Raw genomic sequence first — 18,423 nt, forward strand, 5'->3', positions numbered from 1 at the left:
GCTAACCTCACATCTATTGTTCTTATGATTGCTTACAGATACAACCTTCAGAAATCTTTACCTTTATCGATGGGGTTTCAGTTCAGTGTTGCTGGCTGTTTGTCACACACAAGAAATCCAGAAACGTTTTACTACACTTACGTGCTGAAGTCGGTGGCTACTTATTTGCTGCATTGCAATGTATACGGCTTATTGCTACAGAGAAATGATGAATGCAGGAGCTGGTTTCTGGGACGTATCAGTTATATATGGTTGGACATATGTGTATTAAAATTTTTTTAACTTGAATAAAGATGCATCTCCATTGTTGGAAAGCGCAGCAACGGTAGTCTTTGTGGAGATGTGCATGGTTAGTAGCCACCCGGAATGTTACTTTTTTGTTCCACGTGTATGGAGCTGATGTAGGCAGCTACATTACTTATCTCTTGCTGAATTTTTCATGTCTCTACAGTCGTTGTGCACGTATATGCAGATCGAACTTCTTCCCGACATAATAAAAGCGGTCAACGGGCGTTGCGAGGTGTACATGGACGGAGGTGTGCGCATGGGTACTGACGTCATGAAGGCCATAGCAATGGGAGCGCGGGCTGTTTTCGTCAGCCGACCTGTCATCTGGGGCCTTGCTTACAATGTGAGTGAAGCATGTTGCTGGAAGCTCTTAAGGCATAAGCTCGCCACAAAAGAACGGCCAATCAAAGAAATTCGTAAAGCTACAATGACGTGGGCCCCCTGATGTTATGGCGGTATAAGGCGATGCAACATTCGTATTTCGTGCATGCTCATACGAGGCTCGTTTCATGCAAACTTTCGTCAAGAATCATGCCGGACGATATGTGATAACTTATGGTTTAATCAGGCTATGCAAAATAACTTAAAAGTAACATAATGTCTCAATGCATTTCCCGCAGAAAAATAACACAAGAAATTTCAAACGTGCCAGTTCTTGCGAATTCTATTTGTTTTGATCTACAATTATATTATTGAGTCAGGGTAGTTTGAACCACGTTAAATTGTCTGTACTGTGGTAAATATGACCTCAAACTCCTAATATTTCAGTGTTCTGCTAATAGTAGATAGCTTTCTGCTTTTCTGTCATCTCTGACTAATATATCTCATAGCGTATTTCAAATAGTAATAAAAGTGGGGTCTAAATTGACTCAAAGACAACTGCTGGCAGCACCATCAGGAAGTCGGTAAGGCTCTGTTGCTAACAACAAAGCTTCCTGCTTGAATCAATATTCACAGAAGGACACGTCAACAAGTATACAGGGTGTCCCATGTAGGCCAATGTTAAAAATATTGAAATGCCACATAGCTAAACATAAGCAAGCTACTGTTGCTTGCCGCCACGTGGAGATACCCAGATTTTCTTTGCACTCCGCTTATTTCGTCATTACTCTTAAATAATTAATCACTTTCTCAAACATTATAATTATATCAAACTTGTCATTGAGAGAATGGTAGAGTGACACGAAAAAATTCATTAGCCCTTCCAGTCTGTGAAGAAGGACGAACAGAGAAGCGGTGGTGCGTTTTGCTTCCAATTGACGCATCTTTCTATATAAGTATTATTAGTACTATTCTTGTTATTATATGGTCGCCATGGCGACTATGACGTAACCCCAACACACAACGCCCACTGGTGGTAATAGTCTGTATAGGACGCAGGTGGCCGCTAAACCAAGCCTCACGGCAAGCGACGATATGCGTTAATTCAGAGCATTCGTGAGAAACTGGAGACAAAATTTTCTTTAGTGTTGACGTGACGCGTAGACGGACGGACATCCACCATAGCCGCAGGGTAGCTATATACAGCTTCGCTGCAAAACTCCCGATGCAGGTTTCTCTTGCTCAATATGTGCTACGTAACAGCGTTTTTGCAAGCGTGAAAGAAGCCTGCAAATATACGCAAAGTGCCCCGAGTGGCCAGCCGCACGGCAATTTTGTACCAGTTCAATGCCTAATACAACTACTTTCTGCAAGACAAGGCCCTTATGCTGGAAAATGCGGTCTCGATAAAGGTGGGCGTAAGCCATGCACTCTTTCAGCTTTACACACTATACGTACTTGCGGGTTTTTTCCAAGGGCCTTTCAGTCAATTGAGCGTAAAATACATATGCGTTATTTTATTGCAGTTACAATAGCGATTTTTACAGGGGCAGCAAGGAGTGGCGAAGATGGTCAGCATATTCAGAGACGAGATCGACAGAGCCCTGGGTCTCCTTGGTAGGTATAAGCCTTGCATAAGGCTGTGCCTTGGACATGCCTGTGCTCTTTTGCCGTACGATGTTGCGATAGAGGTTCGTGAGCCCAGGGGCTCAGCACACAGTGAGGAAGACGTAGCGATCCGGCGTTCCCTTTGTCTACAGTAATAAGGGCGCGTACTACATTTACAAGCGCACGAAACACTGGAATGCATGCAACACTTAAACAAGTCTAGAGCCGGCTTCAAGTTGCGCATATAATTGTCCGTGACCACGTGATAGAGTTCGCCGACTTGAAGTGTCCGTTCCTCTTGACGGGCGACACACCCACGCGCAGTACCACGGCGGGGTCCACGCAGTATGCCGACAGACGTCGGCCGCATCATCAGGCGAACCTAGCGCATCCCGGCGCCAGGGAAACGAAGGACGCTCACCGCTCTGGGCTCGTGGATCGTGATTGACCCGTTGACGGCGAGCTCCAGTGGCTCCGGCCCACATGCAGGGTCGTCAGGGCTGCTAGCGGCCACGCGATCTGCAGCGCTGTCTGGTTGCGGCGGTGGCTCACAGGCGGAACCACAGGCACGGCCAACGGGGCGGACCGTCAGCCGCCGGAGCCGTTCCCTGATCCCGATGAACCTAGGATGGTTGCCAGAGCGGGCCGGTAGCTACTCGTGCGTTGACCCGGTCGCGTCCCAAGAACAGGCGCCAAGGCTGCAGCCGTCACGACTGCCACTGGAGCCCGTCCTCCTGAGTCGTCGCCGGTCCGTCCAATTGCGAACCGCAGCGCGCGCTCTCCTCGCGTGCCGCGCTGCTGCGAACCAAAACACTGGAATGCATGCAACACTTAGACATTCTAGAGCCGGCTTCAAGGTACGCATATAATTGTCCGTGACTACGCCATAGAGTTTGCCGACTCCGTAACATTTTGGCGACGAGGATAAACCCTTCCGTACGTACTACGATGCCTTCAAGATCCCTTAGAAACTGTTTTGCTGCTTCTTCTTCTTCGTGATTTGGGAGAGGGAAAATACGCTCAGTTCTGCAGCCCGTATGGGAGCACGGCGCAGCGTAATGGGGAATGGGGGCGGGGAAAGAAAGATGAGAGGATAGAGGGGGAAAGGGAGAGTAGGTTTCAGGCAGCAGACGTCAGCATCATCCAGGGGCGATGGCCGTGGACGCCGGATTCTGCCCGGACGCTACTAGCGTTGGCACATGCGCCATGTCCTGCTGAGAAGCGCGTTCCGTCGCGATTGCGTAATATTTTGGCGACGAAAATGATCCATGTACATCGAGCCAGCTGTAAGTTACGCCTGCCAACTATATATTCCACTGCATCTTTCACTCCTGCTGCCCTTATTTCAAATAGTATTTATGCACTTTCTATGACTGCCTGATTCCTGGTTGCTACTTCTGCAACCCCATCGTCCACTTCTACTACCCGACGCTACTGCGGCGTCTTCTTTGGGTCTCACCTCACTGTTCAGCCCTGCCTGCTACTGCCCAGCATGAACGCGGCAATATCCCCCGCCCCCACACTTTTTGTCATGCCTATGCGTACCAGCCATTCCTTGGCTAAAATATCGACGCGTGTAGCAGGCATACGTTGATGCCGCCACCAAGACCGCTACGCCGGAACACAAGAAAGCACATCTTCAGCTGCAGTTTGCTTAGTTTCATTTCCTCAAGCTGCTAACGCTTGCACCTAGCCATTGAAGACCCAAGTACTTCTACGTGTCCAACCTCGTATAGGAAACTTTTTGGGATGTAGGCACATTTGAGCTATCCTTATGACAATGAAGGCCATACAGTAGACTGGCAATTGAATTGCTATCTCCAAGCCTAGGATGAGCTACTTCACGTATCACCGTAATATGCTCAAGAGAATAGCCTGACAGCCATAGTTTCCATGCCATGAAATATTAGAGTATATGCACTATTGACTTCTTTAGAGTTATTTTATCTTTTACAATCTGTTGGCTGTACGATCCGTGGGCGGCGGCAAAAGATTACTAGAACATTTGTGGTTTATAGTAGCCGAGTCTGTGAAGGTACGAAAGCTATGGGGGCAGGTATTAAATAGTGCACGGCGCAATATTGCTCTTTCAACCCTTTGACAATATTGCAAATGCTTCAGTCATATGCTAATTATCGGATAATGCATTTGAAGATATCTCGGGGTCCTACATGCCATGGAAATCGGTTTAGGCTAAGCTTTCAATGGTGCTTTTGTAGAACAGTGTCGCTGCTTAGCGATTATTTGGAAGAAGAGACCACACCACCTAGCTGGACAGATTCTCACTGTGAAACACCTCCCCCCGTATAAACTTGGGATGGTTTACCAAGCACATGTCATGAATGAGGACGAAGCAACGACGACGCTAGAACGACCCTGATCCCATAAAGACGATTGTATGATGATGACGCGAGGAGACATACGGAATGGCGATGCCGGCCTTTACTTGTAGAACGCCGAGCTTCTCCGTTATTTTATCGGTACGTTCTTCTTCTTGCGCAATCTGCAATGAAATTTTGACAGTGAAGTACTCGCAGAATTGAATGAACCGGCAGCGAAGTTGATGTGACTGCAAGCCGCAAAGAATTTGATCTTGGACCATGAGGTCGGTGGCAGCGCCAAACTTGAAGGGTTTGGTGAGCCGCTGCACGTCCTGGATGAACTCTGTAGTCGCCCGCGCCGGACTTAGTAATCTGCGCTTAAAATGGGTGCGGCTGCAAAATGTATCTTCTTCAGTAGAAAACAGCTTATCGAGCAACAGAAGCGCCGCTTCATGTCAAGTGCCCCCGCGTCGCCTGTCCCTTCGTCGGCCTCAGTCTCCGTCTCGACGATGTTGTAGTAGACGCTGACGCCTTCCACCCCCAGCGCGTTGTGCAGGAACGCTTTTTTTGTGTTCCGACGCAGCAGTCGTGGCGGCGACGTCAACGTATGCAGGTAGGCTCGATGTGCTTGGATCCTCGTCGCCAAACTGTTCCGTCGGCGTGGGCACTATGAACGCCACGCCGGGCTCGTTGGGCACGCCGGGATGGCGTTCAGAGAGGCACGGAGACGCAGACGTGGTCTGAGGCAGTGAGGGGGGATGATTGTATACTGGTGGTTTCGGTTTCGAAAACAAAATTGTGCTCAACCTCAGGGGACGCTGATGTAGTGATGCGGAGCCTATTTAAGGCGCCGCACGCCAACAAATGTTCTCTGCATCGGTTCCCGTCTGTGTCTCCGTGCCCATTTCTTCAGGCCGCCGTTCCGGCGTGCCCAGCGTGCCCGGCGTGGCGTTCATGGCGGCCACGCCAACGTAACACGCATGTTGCGGGAAAAGAAAAAGAGACGCGAGAGGAAAGAGGCGCAAGAAAAGTATATAGTCATTTGTGGACAGCGTGTACGTGAATTTCCGGCTTATTGAAGGCTTGTTGAACGCACTCAAAACCTCGTTCATTGCATCCTGCAAACTGCCATCAGGTTTCATCTTGCCCATCACAAGCAAACAATCAATTTATATGAAAGAGCGCACAACGTTAGAATTGACCCGCTAACGTTAAGTGCGTCTACCAAAGGTTGCCGCAATACGTCGCTTAGCACAGTTACGATGGAAGAGCCGATAAAAAATACCAGCTTCCTGCACCTGGAACTTGCCTTTGTGGTTGATGACGGAAATGACATATTTCTGGCCGTGTTTGAAACACGCTAGCAACATTGCCTGGTGAATCGGAACATTGTGGGCTCTTTCAAACACGTTGAAGACGATTTGCTTGTGATGGATAAGACAAAAGCTAATATCAATTTGCAGCATGCCCTGAGCGAGATTTTGAGTGCCTTCAGCAAGCGTTCATCAAAAATTCAAAGGCCTGAAATTCACGCACCAGCTGCCCACAAATAACCATATAGATTTCCTGATCTCTGCTTTCTTCTCGTGTCTCTCCTCTTTTACCGCACCTTGCGCTGTACATTTCGCGCAGTACAATACACAGTTCGGTATAAAACAACCGTCCTGTAAAAATACTTCTTTATTGCGACTGACTAGTCTGGCGTATTGTTTCTCCTCTTTCATGCACACTTGCACATTTCCCATGACAGGCACTCCCTGTGATAACAATTTGTGGCGGCATGTCTTAGCGAGCGGTCCCTAATGGCCGTCAAACATTTAGGGCGGCGAAGGAGAGGGGGATTGCCAGAGGAACAAGTGTCGTGGCGGCGCCGCCACAGCTTTAAGAGCTGGTGATCAATGCGGTTGTGAAGTCGTTGTGTCCTTACGAGGTTAATGTGGTGCACACACTGCCAATAATATAACGTTCGTGACAGGCAGAACGAGGTCGATGCGCAGAGGCGTTTTAAAGCGAAGGTTTCTTTGCATCTTTCTTACGACTTTCCCGCTGGTAGTGATAGTGCTGCTGCTTGCTGCTTGCTGATGGGGGCGGCGGCGGCGAAAGCAGCGGCAGCAGCAGTAGTAATAGTTATTTCAGCAGGAACTGGTTATTACACTGTCCGCTTACAATTGTGCTACCATGGCCTTCATGCTTTCATCGTAATTCCTAGTCACCATACCGTTGTCATAACTTCACGTTTTTCATCAAATGCTCGCCATTCCATTGTCGACACGCAGCCTTCGTCATACAGCAGTTGTCATTCGAGCCTTCCCGTACAATTGTTCTTTTGTTGTTGTCATTCCATTATATTATTCTTAGCATCGTCCTTCCATTGTGGTCGTGTCATCGCCGTCAACCTTGCTCCGGCATCACATCGCTACGCCCGCCTCTTCATTTCAGCTGCATCATCCTATCGCCACGTCATCGTCGTCCCACTACTGGCGTCATTCGATGTCGTCATCACAATAGGCGCTATAACGTAAAACTATTCCAAACTTTTCTATTCCAATTCTGCAATCAGTCCCCGAGATTGGTCAAACACTTTTTTGGACTACCCCCCCGTCACCTGTCTGTCACGCCACGTCATGAAATCCGCGATAGCTACCCATCTGATATGACGCATACACACTGATTATGCGTAATTTTACCGGACAAAACAGAAATGGTTATTTATGTTTTGACGCCTTTTTGCCATTAGCCCTCGGCTATTAGTCAAAAGTTTTCGGGCTACACCCACATCACCTGCCTCTCCCGCGAAGTCACAAAACCGCAATAACTTACCGCGTTAAAGTGACGCGTACGTGTTAAAGATGCATTAATATGCCGAACAAAACTTAATTTTCTTCTGAATAGCCGCAGGCTGCCCCATTCCGAAAGGAATAAAAGATGACTGCCGCCTATCGCTCCGGCACTGGCTACTCGCCCCGGCCGGAGAGCATGGATTTATTTGCGTTTAATAAAGCTTTTTGTGTGGCCGTATAACGTTTTCGAGAACTTTCGGCAGGTTTACGACCTCGTTCTGCCAACTCTTCTTTGTTGAGGATCCGTTTTAGCGTCATTCTTAAGCTTCTGTTGCATGCCGCCGCAATTGTTGACGAGCCACCGCAACCTAAGTAAGAAAAAGTGGGCCAATCGCAGACGCGGGCACCCCCCTCTTCATCCGGTTATCGATATACAGTGCAGTGTCTCGGCCCCATCGAATCCCTCTCCACTTGAGCATGCTCCTCGCCTCTTGTGAGCCAATTAGATAAGACAAGCAGCTCAGTGCAGTCAATGTTATTCGTTTTTCAAGCCAACAAAAGTGACCTCCTATGAACGAGGGGAGCATTTGATTGGTTTGTTCAGAAAACCCTGCGGGTGACCGCCGGATGCTTGCGTCCGCGGTTACGCAAATTTGACGTCAGGAGATTGGAATAATTTTACGTTATACGGCCCAATGTCGTCGCACCGTCATCGTGGTACGACCGTCTGCACTTCAGCATCGCCATCTCATGTTCGTCATGTCACCGTTGTCACGTCGTCACGGTTATTCCGTCGTCATCATGCTGTCGTGAGCGTTTCATTGTCGTCTGTTTCCCTTAGCGATTCCAGTGTGGTCACGGTATTGGCGTGAGGCCGTCATCGTCAGTCCGAATTTCTCATTGCGTCGTCACCATACAGTCATCTTTATGGCATCAGGGTCGTTCTAGTGTTGTCATTTCTTCGTCCTCATGCATGAAATGTGCATGGTAAACCACCCCAAGTTTGTGCTGGGGGGAGTGTTTCCTAGTGAGAGAATGTGCCCAGCTAGGTCGTGTGGTCTCTGCTTCCAAATAATAGCTAAGCAGCAACACTGTTCTTCAAAAGCCCAATTGAAAACTCAGCCTAAACCAATTGCCATGGCGAGTAGGACTGCGAGATATTTTAAGAGGCAGCGGTCGATAATTAGCACATGACTTGAGCATTGGCAACATTGCTAAAGTGTTAAAAGTGCAATATTGCGCCGTGCACTATCTAATACCTGTCCCCATAGCTTTCGATGCTGTTATAGACTTGGCTACTATAAACCACAACTTTTCTAATAATCTTTTGCCGGCGCCGACGGATAGCTCAGCCAGTAGATTGTAAAAGGTAAAATAACCCTAAGGAAGGAGTCAGTAGTGCATATATTCTAAAATTCCATGGCATGGCAACTATGGCTGTGAAGAGGGAAAGAGAAAAGCAGAAGGCAGGGAGGTTAACCAGAATAACGTTCGGTTGGCTACCCTACACCCGGGGGAATGGGAAAGGGGAAACAAAGATGTTAGGGAGAGAGAGGAGAGAGAAGGAAAGAAGGAAATTGCGGCGAGTTCGCTGACGCGTGTGGTCTTACAAAAATTTCAATAATAGTCACAGATGGTAGCAAAAGGCCGTCGTCCTTAAGAAGCACAAAAGCGCCTTCACCGCTGTATGGGGCGACGATCGATGGGGGCGGTGTTCCAGCAGCACCTGCACAGAAAGCGGCCGATTGTCCAGTTTTTAGAAAGCTTTGGCAAGTTCTTGTCTTTCTGGGGCATATAGTGGACAGTGGCAGAGCAGGTGGTCGTTATTTTCTTTAGTGCCAAAGACCTCGCATGCTGCGCTGTCAGTCATTCCAATTAATGTAGAGTATGCCTTTGTGAAGGCAACTCCTAACCATAGGCAACAGAGAAGCGTAGCTTTCCGTCGAGGAAGTCCGAGTAGAGGTCGGAGTTGCAGGGAGGGGTTTAATCTATGCAGTCGTGTAAGTTTTAAGTTTGGCGAGTTCCCCTAGGTCCGTGAGAGACTGCGTGCCAGGTGTCGAAGCTGCCTTGCGGCGTCTGTCCTTGAAAGCGGAATTGGAACGCTGTGCTCTTCTTGATGTGCTGTGCGAGCAGTGTTATCGGTGGAATCATTGCCACTGATTCCACAATGGCCAGGTACCCATTGAAAAACGACCTCGTGACCTTTTTGTTGGACGTGATGGTAAAGTTTAACGAATTCGTATGTCAATTGGTCACGACATCCGTGTCGGAGAACTGACTGCGTGTACTGTAATGCCGGTTTTTAATCACAGAACATAGCCCATTTTCTAGGTCTTTCAGAATCAATGACTTCCAGTGCTCGACGCAGGGCCGTTAGTTCTGCCACCGTTGAGGTCGTGACATGCGATGTCTTGAACCGCAGTGTCATTCCTCGCGTTGGTATAACCACCGCACCAGCAGGACTGCACGACTTAGTCGATGCATCAGTATAGATGTGCACGTGGTTGCTGTACCTTTCGTGCAAATTAAGTGAGCTCAGCTGTTTTGGAGAAGGGGTCGGTAGGTCTGTCTTCTTCTGTAGTCCTGGAATCATATGTACTTGTGGACGGCTGAAACACCACGGAGGAAACACTGGCTTGTCCGCAGGTGCGTAACCTGAGGTAAACGACGCAGGATGCGCACTAACAGTACCGCTAAATGTCGAGCAGGGCCTTGCAGCAGTGAGGCTTGCCAAGTGGTGGGAAGGGGTCCTAGCATAATGCCTGAGATGCATACGCATTGTTTCAACGATAACGTGCGTCATGATTGGGTAATCCTGCGCAAAGGCAATGGATTCAGCCGTTGATGCACTGCGTGGTAAGTCAAGACGTAGCTTAAAGGGAAGCTGAAGAGTCTGTCGAATTCAATAAGACGCTCATATACGGATGAGGGAACCTTATAAACCATGTAGGTAAAATTTGGGGTTTTTTTCAATTAGGAGCGACGTAATCGTTAGTTGAAATTGCGCTGTAGCTCCGCCCCCCGTCGAATGCCGCGCGCTGCTGCTGACGCTGACGATGCGAGCGGAGACCGGAAACCGCGGTTTTGTGACGTCAACTCTAGTGTTTCGTTCCTTCGCAGCGTCCGCGACCGTGCCTGACCGCGCTTATTTCTGCGTGCGTGCCACCGTGATCTGCTTCGATCGACCCTGCATTCCTTTGTTGGTGCGTCTGCGTGTATGTAGAGTGGTAGTCAACGTGCGTGGTAGTCAACGTGAGTGGTAATCAACGTGAGTGGTAGTCAACGTGGTAGTCAACAGATGAAGGTCACTACACGTACTGCATGAATCGGGAAGCTTTTCACGCGTTTAAACCGTCTTTGTAGATTGCCGACAGCTTTGGACAGCGCACAAATGCCGATGATAGTATCCCCGCTTACGTTCCACGAGGAGGCATGCAGGAACACAACACTACAGTTGTTTGACCGGAAACGAGCTCACTAGATCGGCGAAAGATCGGCGAGATCACTAGATCGCGTTGCAAGAAACATACTCACCAAAGAGCATTTCCAACACGAGGAGATGCCAAGGCTTTGCTTTCGTTCGCGTCGAAAACACTGCTCGCACCAGCATCGTTTGCTTGTTCAAGAGGCCGGCTCTTCGCAATCGGCTCGTACATGTAGGGAGTAACGCCGAACTCCTCAGAAAAACGCAGTCTCTGTAAATTTTCTATTACCGTCTCAGAAAAACAGCACCAAACTACCTGGCAGCGCGCTTCATTTGTAGCGGCAGCGGTCGGTTACTAGAGTTGACGTCACGAGGCGCCCGACCAATCACAGGCGGAAACGAGACGCGCGAGCTGGGCGTGTCCGCTGCTGCACTTTTCGTCGAAATAAAATATATTTGCGCTTTCTTTCGCTCAATTTTGATACGATATTTGAATTCGGAGAGTTGAAAACCATTATGTACAGATGTTCACTCATTTTTTCTGGAAAACCTTTCAGCTTCCCTTTAAGGGCTTGGGCTTGAATACTCTGAATCGTACGCAGGTTAGTCTTGCAGGTGTTGGATATTGCAGGCAGGTTGTACCGCAGGAATCCAACGAACAACGCTATGTACAGCTGTAGCTAATCGTGTGTAGATACTCCCCAACTTTTTTCCTGCAAGAAACCTGAACAGGTCACAGATAGCAGTCAGCCGCTTTTTCACGTAATTCACGTGGGATGTCCAAGACAGGTCTCTGTCAATTACGACTCCCAAGAACCTGTGACTTCTGCTGTATGGTATAAGTTGTGCGTTAATAGATACGCCGTAAGCAGACATTCGCTTCCTCATGAATGCTACCATTGCGCACTCCCCGCATAAAATTTGAAGTCCTTGTTCACTAAGGTAGCAAGATGTCATACTGACTGCCTTTTGAATCCGAGCGCGAAGCTGCAGTCGTGTTACACCTAATGTCCAAATGCAGATGTCGTCCGCATAGATGGAAAGTCGTATGGCGCTTGGCAGGTTGTCAACAAATCCACTGAGTGTGAGATTGAAAATAGCCGGGCTAAGCACACCGCCTTGAGGGCCTCCTCGGCTACCGTAATGCTCTACCGTAATATGATATACTGCGCCGGGATCAGCAAGATCTGGGATTGCAGCCCTGAAAAATAAAGTGGCAGCATAAAGCATACAGTGGACAGTTATTCCAAGCCGGCAGGAACAAAAACAACTAAGAGAAAGCTGCTTGTGAAGGCCGTGAGGAGCGCGCGTCTGCGGCCCATGAGACTCGTGGTACAAAACATTAATCTGGCGGCCAGTTACGCCCATCGCGGGCAAGTGTTCTGCATGGCTGGACATTGCTGCGCTTGGTGCGAAGCTCTCTCTGTGGTAAATTTAATTATAATTTCGTTCAGAGCTACGCTGCCATCTACTCCTTCATATTTCTCGTGGGGACATAAGGTGCACTCTACAAACACGCCAATTCGTTTCATCTGTTAGGGCAGACGTAGGGAATTTTTTTTATTTTGTGCGTTATTTCGTTAAAAATTACCATATTGCTGAAAACAAAGTATAGGCTAAGTAGCACATAAGTAACAGAATCCTCTCCCTCTGCGCCGTAGGATTCGCTTTATCTTTAGAGACCTGTTTCATTAATGTTTCCTAAGCAATCGCGAAGTAGAACTGAACTACAGCTAAAGATTTCTCTGAAGCTACAACTATACTTCAGTCTATAAATCGGCTAAACTTAGGCGATTCAGTGAAGTTTCGATAGCCACTGCCGTGTTAATTAAGCTATATGGTCACACTGGCTATTGTTCATTAGGAAGTTGTCTGCCCGAGGCAGAATGCGATACTGCAATAAAAAAAACAATGTCACATAGAAATCGTTTGGCAAGAGCCCCTCACTCCGGCGTGCGTTATTAAACCACGGCATGAAATAGAACGTGCAATGCCACCGGGTAATGTTTTATTAAGGTGAAAGCATTAAGTGGTTCATTGCACGGTGACCTCGAGGAAAACACGGCAGGCGCAAGAAGTGGTAAAAAGCCCACGTGACCTTCTCCGAACGAGGGGCGTGTGGAGATCGAACGAGCGGCTCGCGCAGACAGAAAAACAGGTGTCGAGTCGCTTACGTCACGCGGTGGCGGCGGCGGCGGCGGCTGTGCCGGCACTCGATTGTGAAGCGAGAGAGCCAGCAATGAAGGACGTTCGCCCAGACCCTAGCGTATTCCGCGGTAGGCCTCGCAAGTACGTTACGACCGTAGATGCTCGCCAAGCGAGAAGCGAAGTCCGACGCGCGAAGCAGCGAGAGCAAGGCGTTCGACCGCGAGTACTACTTTTCGTTACTCAGATGATGCAACGTAATTGTGTTCGGCTTGTGTTGCACATTTGTAGAATTTACTGGCAACAAGCATGCTGCACCTTTAGGTAGTCCATTAAGCGCTCCCATGTGTCGTTGAGGAGGTCGACCTAAAAGCGCCACATGTGTATTTCACACTGAGGCTTGTTGTGTCTTTCAAGAAGTGTGGTCCCCGAGTGAATAACTTAAAGAGACAGACAACAAATTTTCATGGCACCTTCTTTTTAATGCAATGGAAAGCTTAGCGGTCGGAGTGTCTGATCATGGAGTGGTAACGCGGAAAACACCGTCGAACATTCTTTATCAGAATTTTTCGGCCTGCAATGAGGATAGTCATTCACTGGAAGCATGCTGGAAACGGTGATAGGTGCGCGCAATAGCCATTTTACGCTAGCATTAGTGGAAGGCAGACGACAAGGCCGGCCGTAACTGTGAGAAAGTATTCTTTCGTTTATGAAGTCGATCTTCCTAAGATTCGTGTTTTCCGAAGTGTGAAAGTGTTTCCGCGATAATATGTACGTATTTTCGTGGTTTCCTGTTCAACTTCTTTGGTATTTAACCAGTCAAAAGAAAATCAATCGGATCGAAAACGAAACGATGCTTTCGCACATGTGCAGTTCAGCGGGTGCCGTAGCCATGCTTGAGCTTTTGATTTCAAAAGCAGAGACTAAAGCGCAAGTGTCTAACAATATAGAAACTGCAATTTTAAGCAATAATTATGTCGTACATAATAACAGCCGACTTACGTATAGTGATCTCATAGACTACATCCGATACACCAAGATTTCACCGCCAGGCCTCTTAACTGACTGGTTAAACTGCCACTTTAAAACTATAATTGCTATTTCAAACGCGAAGAGCGTGCTGGGTTCTGTCACTATAAATCATGAACCTTTCATTTTCATCAACGTCTCACAACACCTTCTGGCCAGTCGTTAGTCCCTCTGAGGCATTACCAAGTGTGCAGCAGGCTTTCGCCTTGAAGTGTTACAGAGAGTTTAACACGCTGCCAAACTTCTTTTTTAATTGCAGGTTGTTCTTCCCTGAAAGAATTGACACCAGACCTAGTCGTCCGTCAAGAATACTACTCGAGACTGTGAGACTGATTGCCATTCTTACAGAAGAAATGCCAGGATGTGGTTTTATGCCACAGGGCCGTGGAAGTTCCAAGCCCACCATAGCCACATCCTCTGCGAATGAAATTGGGATCCCTGTGAATGCCCTCACTATTTCAACTCCTTCAATAACTCGTATACGACAACTGTTCCTTATTTGAAATCTTTCTCTTGCTCGGATGGCAAAAAAAATGAAAAGCCCTCCCCTACCGGGAACAGGAGTGCATCCGAAGCTTGTCCAACCTTGGGGAGAGGCTGGTTAGTTTTTTTAGCTATCGTGCTTCGGCGATGGCAGCCGAAACCTTTTGATTAACCCAGCGTTGTCGTTGCGCTTCGACTTCACCTTGCCGAAGTCCTGGATTCGTCAGGCGAGCACGAGCACGTTCACGGGCCCGGTCCCGGTGCCGTTCCTTCAAAGCAGCCTGCTTTACGGCAGAACGAACGAAACGCGGCCTCCCCATATTACTGGCGGGCCTGAACTGGCGGGAAACGGCGGGCGCCGAGGCGAGCGAACACGCGACCACACTCTTTCCCTCCTCCGGAGAGAATCACGCACGCCTTGCGCTGCGTCTACTTCTTCATGCATATAAAACCCCGCTTTAAAGGGCGCGTACGATGAACCGACTGTGGCCCTCTCACATTTTATGGTATCCGGTTCTTTCCTTTCAAAAAGCCAGCCAGTAATACACCATATGATTTGTTCATGCTATTAGGACTTCATTTATTATGGAGAAGCCGAATGATCGACAGACATGCCGAGCCAGCTCGCTCGACAAGGTCTATCTTTCCAGACGAGGCTGCTCAAGTACGTGGTGCGCTTGCTACCTTTGATCCCGTACCTGAATGGAATTCTCGTCTGGACGTTTGTGTTTGTTTACCCGAATTTCGAACTTTCATTAGCGGGCGGACCATGTGTGCATTTGTTTCTAATGTATCTTCAAATGTAATGTAAAAATTTTCTATTGACACTAGTCATAATTGCATGCAATAAAAAAAGATAACCCACAATGGCTGAACCGGTTAGCGTGGTGGTCTCGCAACACGGAGGTGTGTGGTTCAAATCCGCAGTGACAAGCAAATTTCATTTCCGCGCGGCTTTGGCTTTTTTTGTGCGATAACACCGATGCCTTCACGAGAGAGGCAATACAAGCTTACCTTGAAAATTTAGGAGGACGCTTAAGCTTCGTCTTTAAGAGTGGAACATGATAGCATTCAAAGGTCGCTTAGAAGAACTCCTTCCTGGGCGAGTTGGTGCATGGCTATGTTATCAAAAGTGGCGTATTTAAAGTACGAATGCAGGAGCGCGAACTATCAACTTGTCGTATTCGGTGCATATATAGGCAGTTTTCCCACTCTATATATATATATATATATATATATATATATATATATATATATATATATATATATATATATATATGCATTTTCTGCCGTAGTTGGCCGGTGGACTTCAGAAATTCCTGTCCACAAAGTGCTCATCTAATCGAGAGCAAACGTCGCTCACAGGGTTGCATATAGTAGTCTAAGTTGTTTGAGATGTATTTAAACATCGGCACTTCCCTGCATTTTGTAGAAAGAAGGAGAAAGTGCTTTCGGCTACGAGCACAGATTTTGCAGACGGGAGCTAAGCTGCTGATGGGACAGGTTTCCCCATCTCGCGGACGTAAAGAAAAACAGCGCGCTTGCTTCGAAGATGCAGCAGATGCAGTTCGTCTGCCACTCTTTTTCGCGACATCCATTTCGACGGGCACACGAACTGCATCAGTTGAAGTCAGTGAGGGCTTTGATTATGCAGGTTTCTTTCAAGCTGCCTTTTCTCGCCGGTGATCACGGGAACAATCATCCTTCCACCAAGCAGAAAAAATTCATTTAGCTGATTGCACCAGAAATGCGGATTTTTCGCTAGAATCCTTCAAAACAGAACGAATATTCAATGCTTTTGATATGAGACTAGCATCAGTCAGATAAGCCAATGAGGATCGAAAGGCATTTTGAAATTTACTGTAATTTTTGAAAGTATGCACATTAGAAACTGAGGAGGTTACTGAACGTATAATATCAAAAATGACAGGTACGTGGTGGTGGTCATTTGTGGCGTAATGAACAGTTGACCAAGCAAACAAGGAGAGGCAGGACCGTGCGAAAGTTGTCTAGGGCAGAAGCAGCCCGACCTCTGACGAAAGTAGGTCGTCCTAAATTTACGCAATTAGGAATGTTGTGTTGGGACCAATCCCACAAACGAGTGCCACTCTGATATGTTTTTGAGCCCGTATAACGTGATGGGCGTTAAAGTCTCCCACTAGTAAAATGTCCTTTCGGCAAGCAGTAATTATAGTACCCAAAGGGAGCGTCTCATACACACCTGAAGCAAAATAGGCGCTGGCTATAAAATATATCCGACAGGGCGGAACTGTTATGCTTAACACAAGTATTTCAAATTCGGGGGAGAGGAGCTGTAAGGCCATCTTCGCCTTATGGAAAATTCTGGGTGATATCAGTGTGAGTAATCGCCCCCCCCCCCCTTTCGAAGATCGATGCATAGAAATGAATGGTAATTTTTAAATGAAAATTTCTATCTGTGGTGAGCCATGTTTCTAGTAATAAGATTATATCAAGGTTTAATTGAACGGTACGACAACGAAAATCAGCAGAAGCAGCAGATATCGAACGACATTTCCATTGCACTACTCCGGAGGATCCTGTTTTGAGCATTGTATCGCAGTAGCAACTACCTTCTCCAAAATTTTCTCCTTGAGAACCTTATTCTGAGGGGACATAGAAAAAGCTTGGTTCAAAGGGGACCAGCTGCGTTTCTGAGCCCGTGCGCCGAATTCAATGTCTGTGGGTACGTACAGGTTCAGCGCATGCTGTTGGCCAGGACTCTACGAAAAGAATCGTAATTGTTTCCCGAGGAAGAGGCGCCAGCGTTATTTTCATCGTTAACTTCTCTGTTAACTGCTCTCGCAGTGTAAGAGTTGTCAGGAACTGGTACTTGAAATATCTGCAGAATATTAGCAATCTGGGTACTGAACACTTGAGATATGCTTTGTGATTTGCTGACTACTAATTGCTTCATTGCGTTTGCGAATACTTTTTCAACTGCAGCGTCAAATGTCTGCGAAATAGTCGTGTCTGCGAAAGAAGGCTGACGTGCTCTTACGCCAGCGTACCCGTGAGCCCTCTCCTTAACAGTGGTACTAGCTTCTCTTCCAGAACACCTCCTCTTGTCATTTATTTCTAAAACCTTCGTTTCTTTCACTCGAGCAGGGCAGTTTTAATAGTAGGTAGGGCGCGATCAATTACAAAGACCATACAGTCACCCTTACACCCTCACCACATGTGCAGTATCGCGAAGCAGATTTACAACCGCCAGCACTATGGCCATATTGCCAGCAGTTCCGGCATGTAGGGCACGCGACGTCAGCGGGTCGACTCTCAACACGCTTTAATTTGCGACGGACAAGCAGTTCCGACAATACTCGCAATCACTCATTCAATGGGGACTCTCTTATTGTCCACAACACGATTACAGCTGTAAACAGCTACCACGTGTACCATAGATAGCTTCTCCAAGGTCTCAGATGGGCTTCCTTAAGAGTCGACGCCACGCACGATGCCCTTTGTGCATGCGTGGTGCGGTGGAATATACGCACTCACCATGGTGGATGTCACGAGGACTACTTCAGCAGGTTTGCTACACATGCCTGCTCTGGCGATCTGCACAGTCTCCCACCTCGACCGAACTGCCGGACATAAGTGATGCAACGGTAGTTAGGAGTGACCACACGTAGTTGTTGTTGGATAGCCCTAGGGTTGTTCAACCTGATACAGTCCTCACCCAAAGGCACCAGCGCGACGGGAGTACTGCTCACTTCGCTGTGGAAAAAGAGGTCAAGATGTGGTAGCTCATCATTTTGAAGAGCGACTGTCCAAGGGGAACTACCCTGTCCAGCATGGTCTCAAATACAATAAAAGAAAGAAAATGGGCTGATTTAACCTAAAATACAGAAAGAAGTAAATGCAGTAAACGACAAACTAACCAAAAGCTACACGGTACTCAATCAACCCTGCCCAGAGTGCAAGCCAAGAGGAGCTAGATCCGACACGTCAGCATCCTCCCCTCTTGTGCAGTTCTTCCCTTTCCACACTTACATGCAGTACAACA

At 47.8% G+C, this 18,423-nt stretch overlaps 1 protein-coding gene across 1 annotated transcript; it reads left to right on the plus strand.

The window, feature by feature from the left end:
- The first annotated feature begins 340 nt into the window (after nt 1-340).
- LOC142574896 (2-Hydroxyacid oxidase 2-like) lies at nt 341-14,703 on the plus strand. The gene is made up of 4 exons (XM_075683893.1): nt 341-349; nt 473-631; nt 2,157-2,226; nt 14,176-14,703. Exons 1-4 carry the CDS (start codon nt 341-343, stop codon nt 14,241-14,243), a joined length of 306 nt encoding a protein of 101 aa, XP_075540008.1. The 3' UTR covers nt 14,244-14,703.
- The last annotated feature ends 3,720 nt before the right edge of the window (nt 14,704-18,423 follow it).

Source organism: Dermacentor variabilis, chromosome 3 (assembly GCF_050947875.1).
Source record: "Dermacentor variabilis isolate Ectoservices chromosome 3, ASM5094787v1, whole genome shotgun sequence".
Taxonomy (NCBI): Eukaryota; Metazoa; Arthropoda; class Arachnida; order Ixodida; family Ixodidae; genus Dermacentor; species Dermacentor variabilis.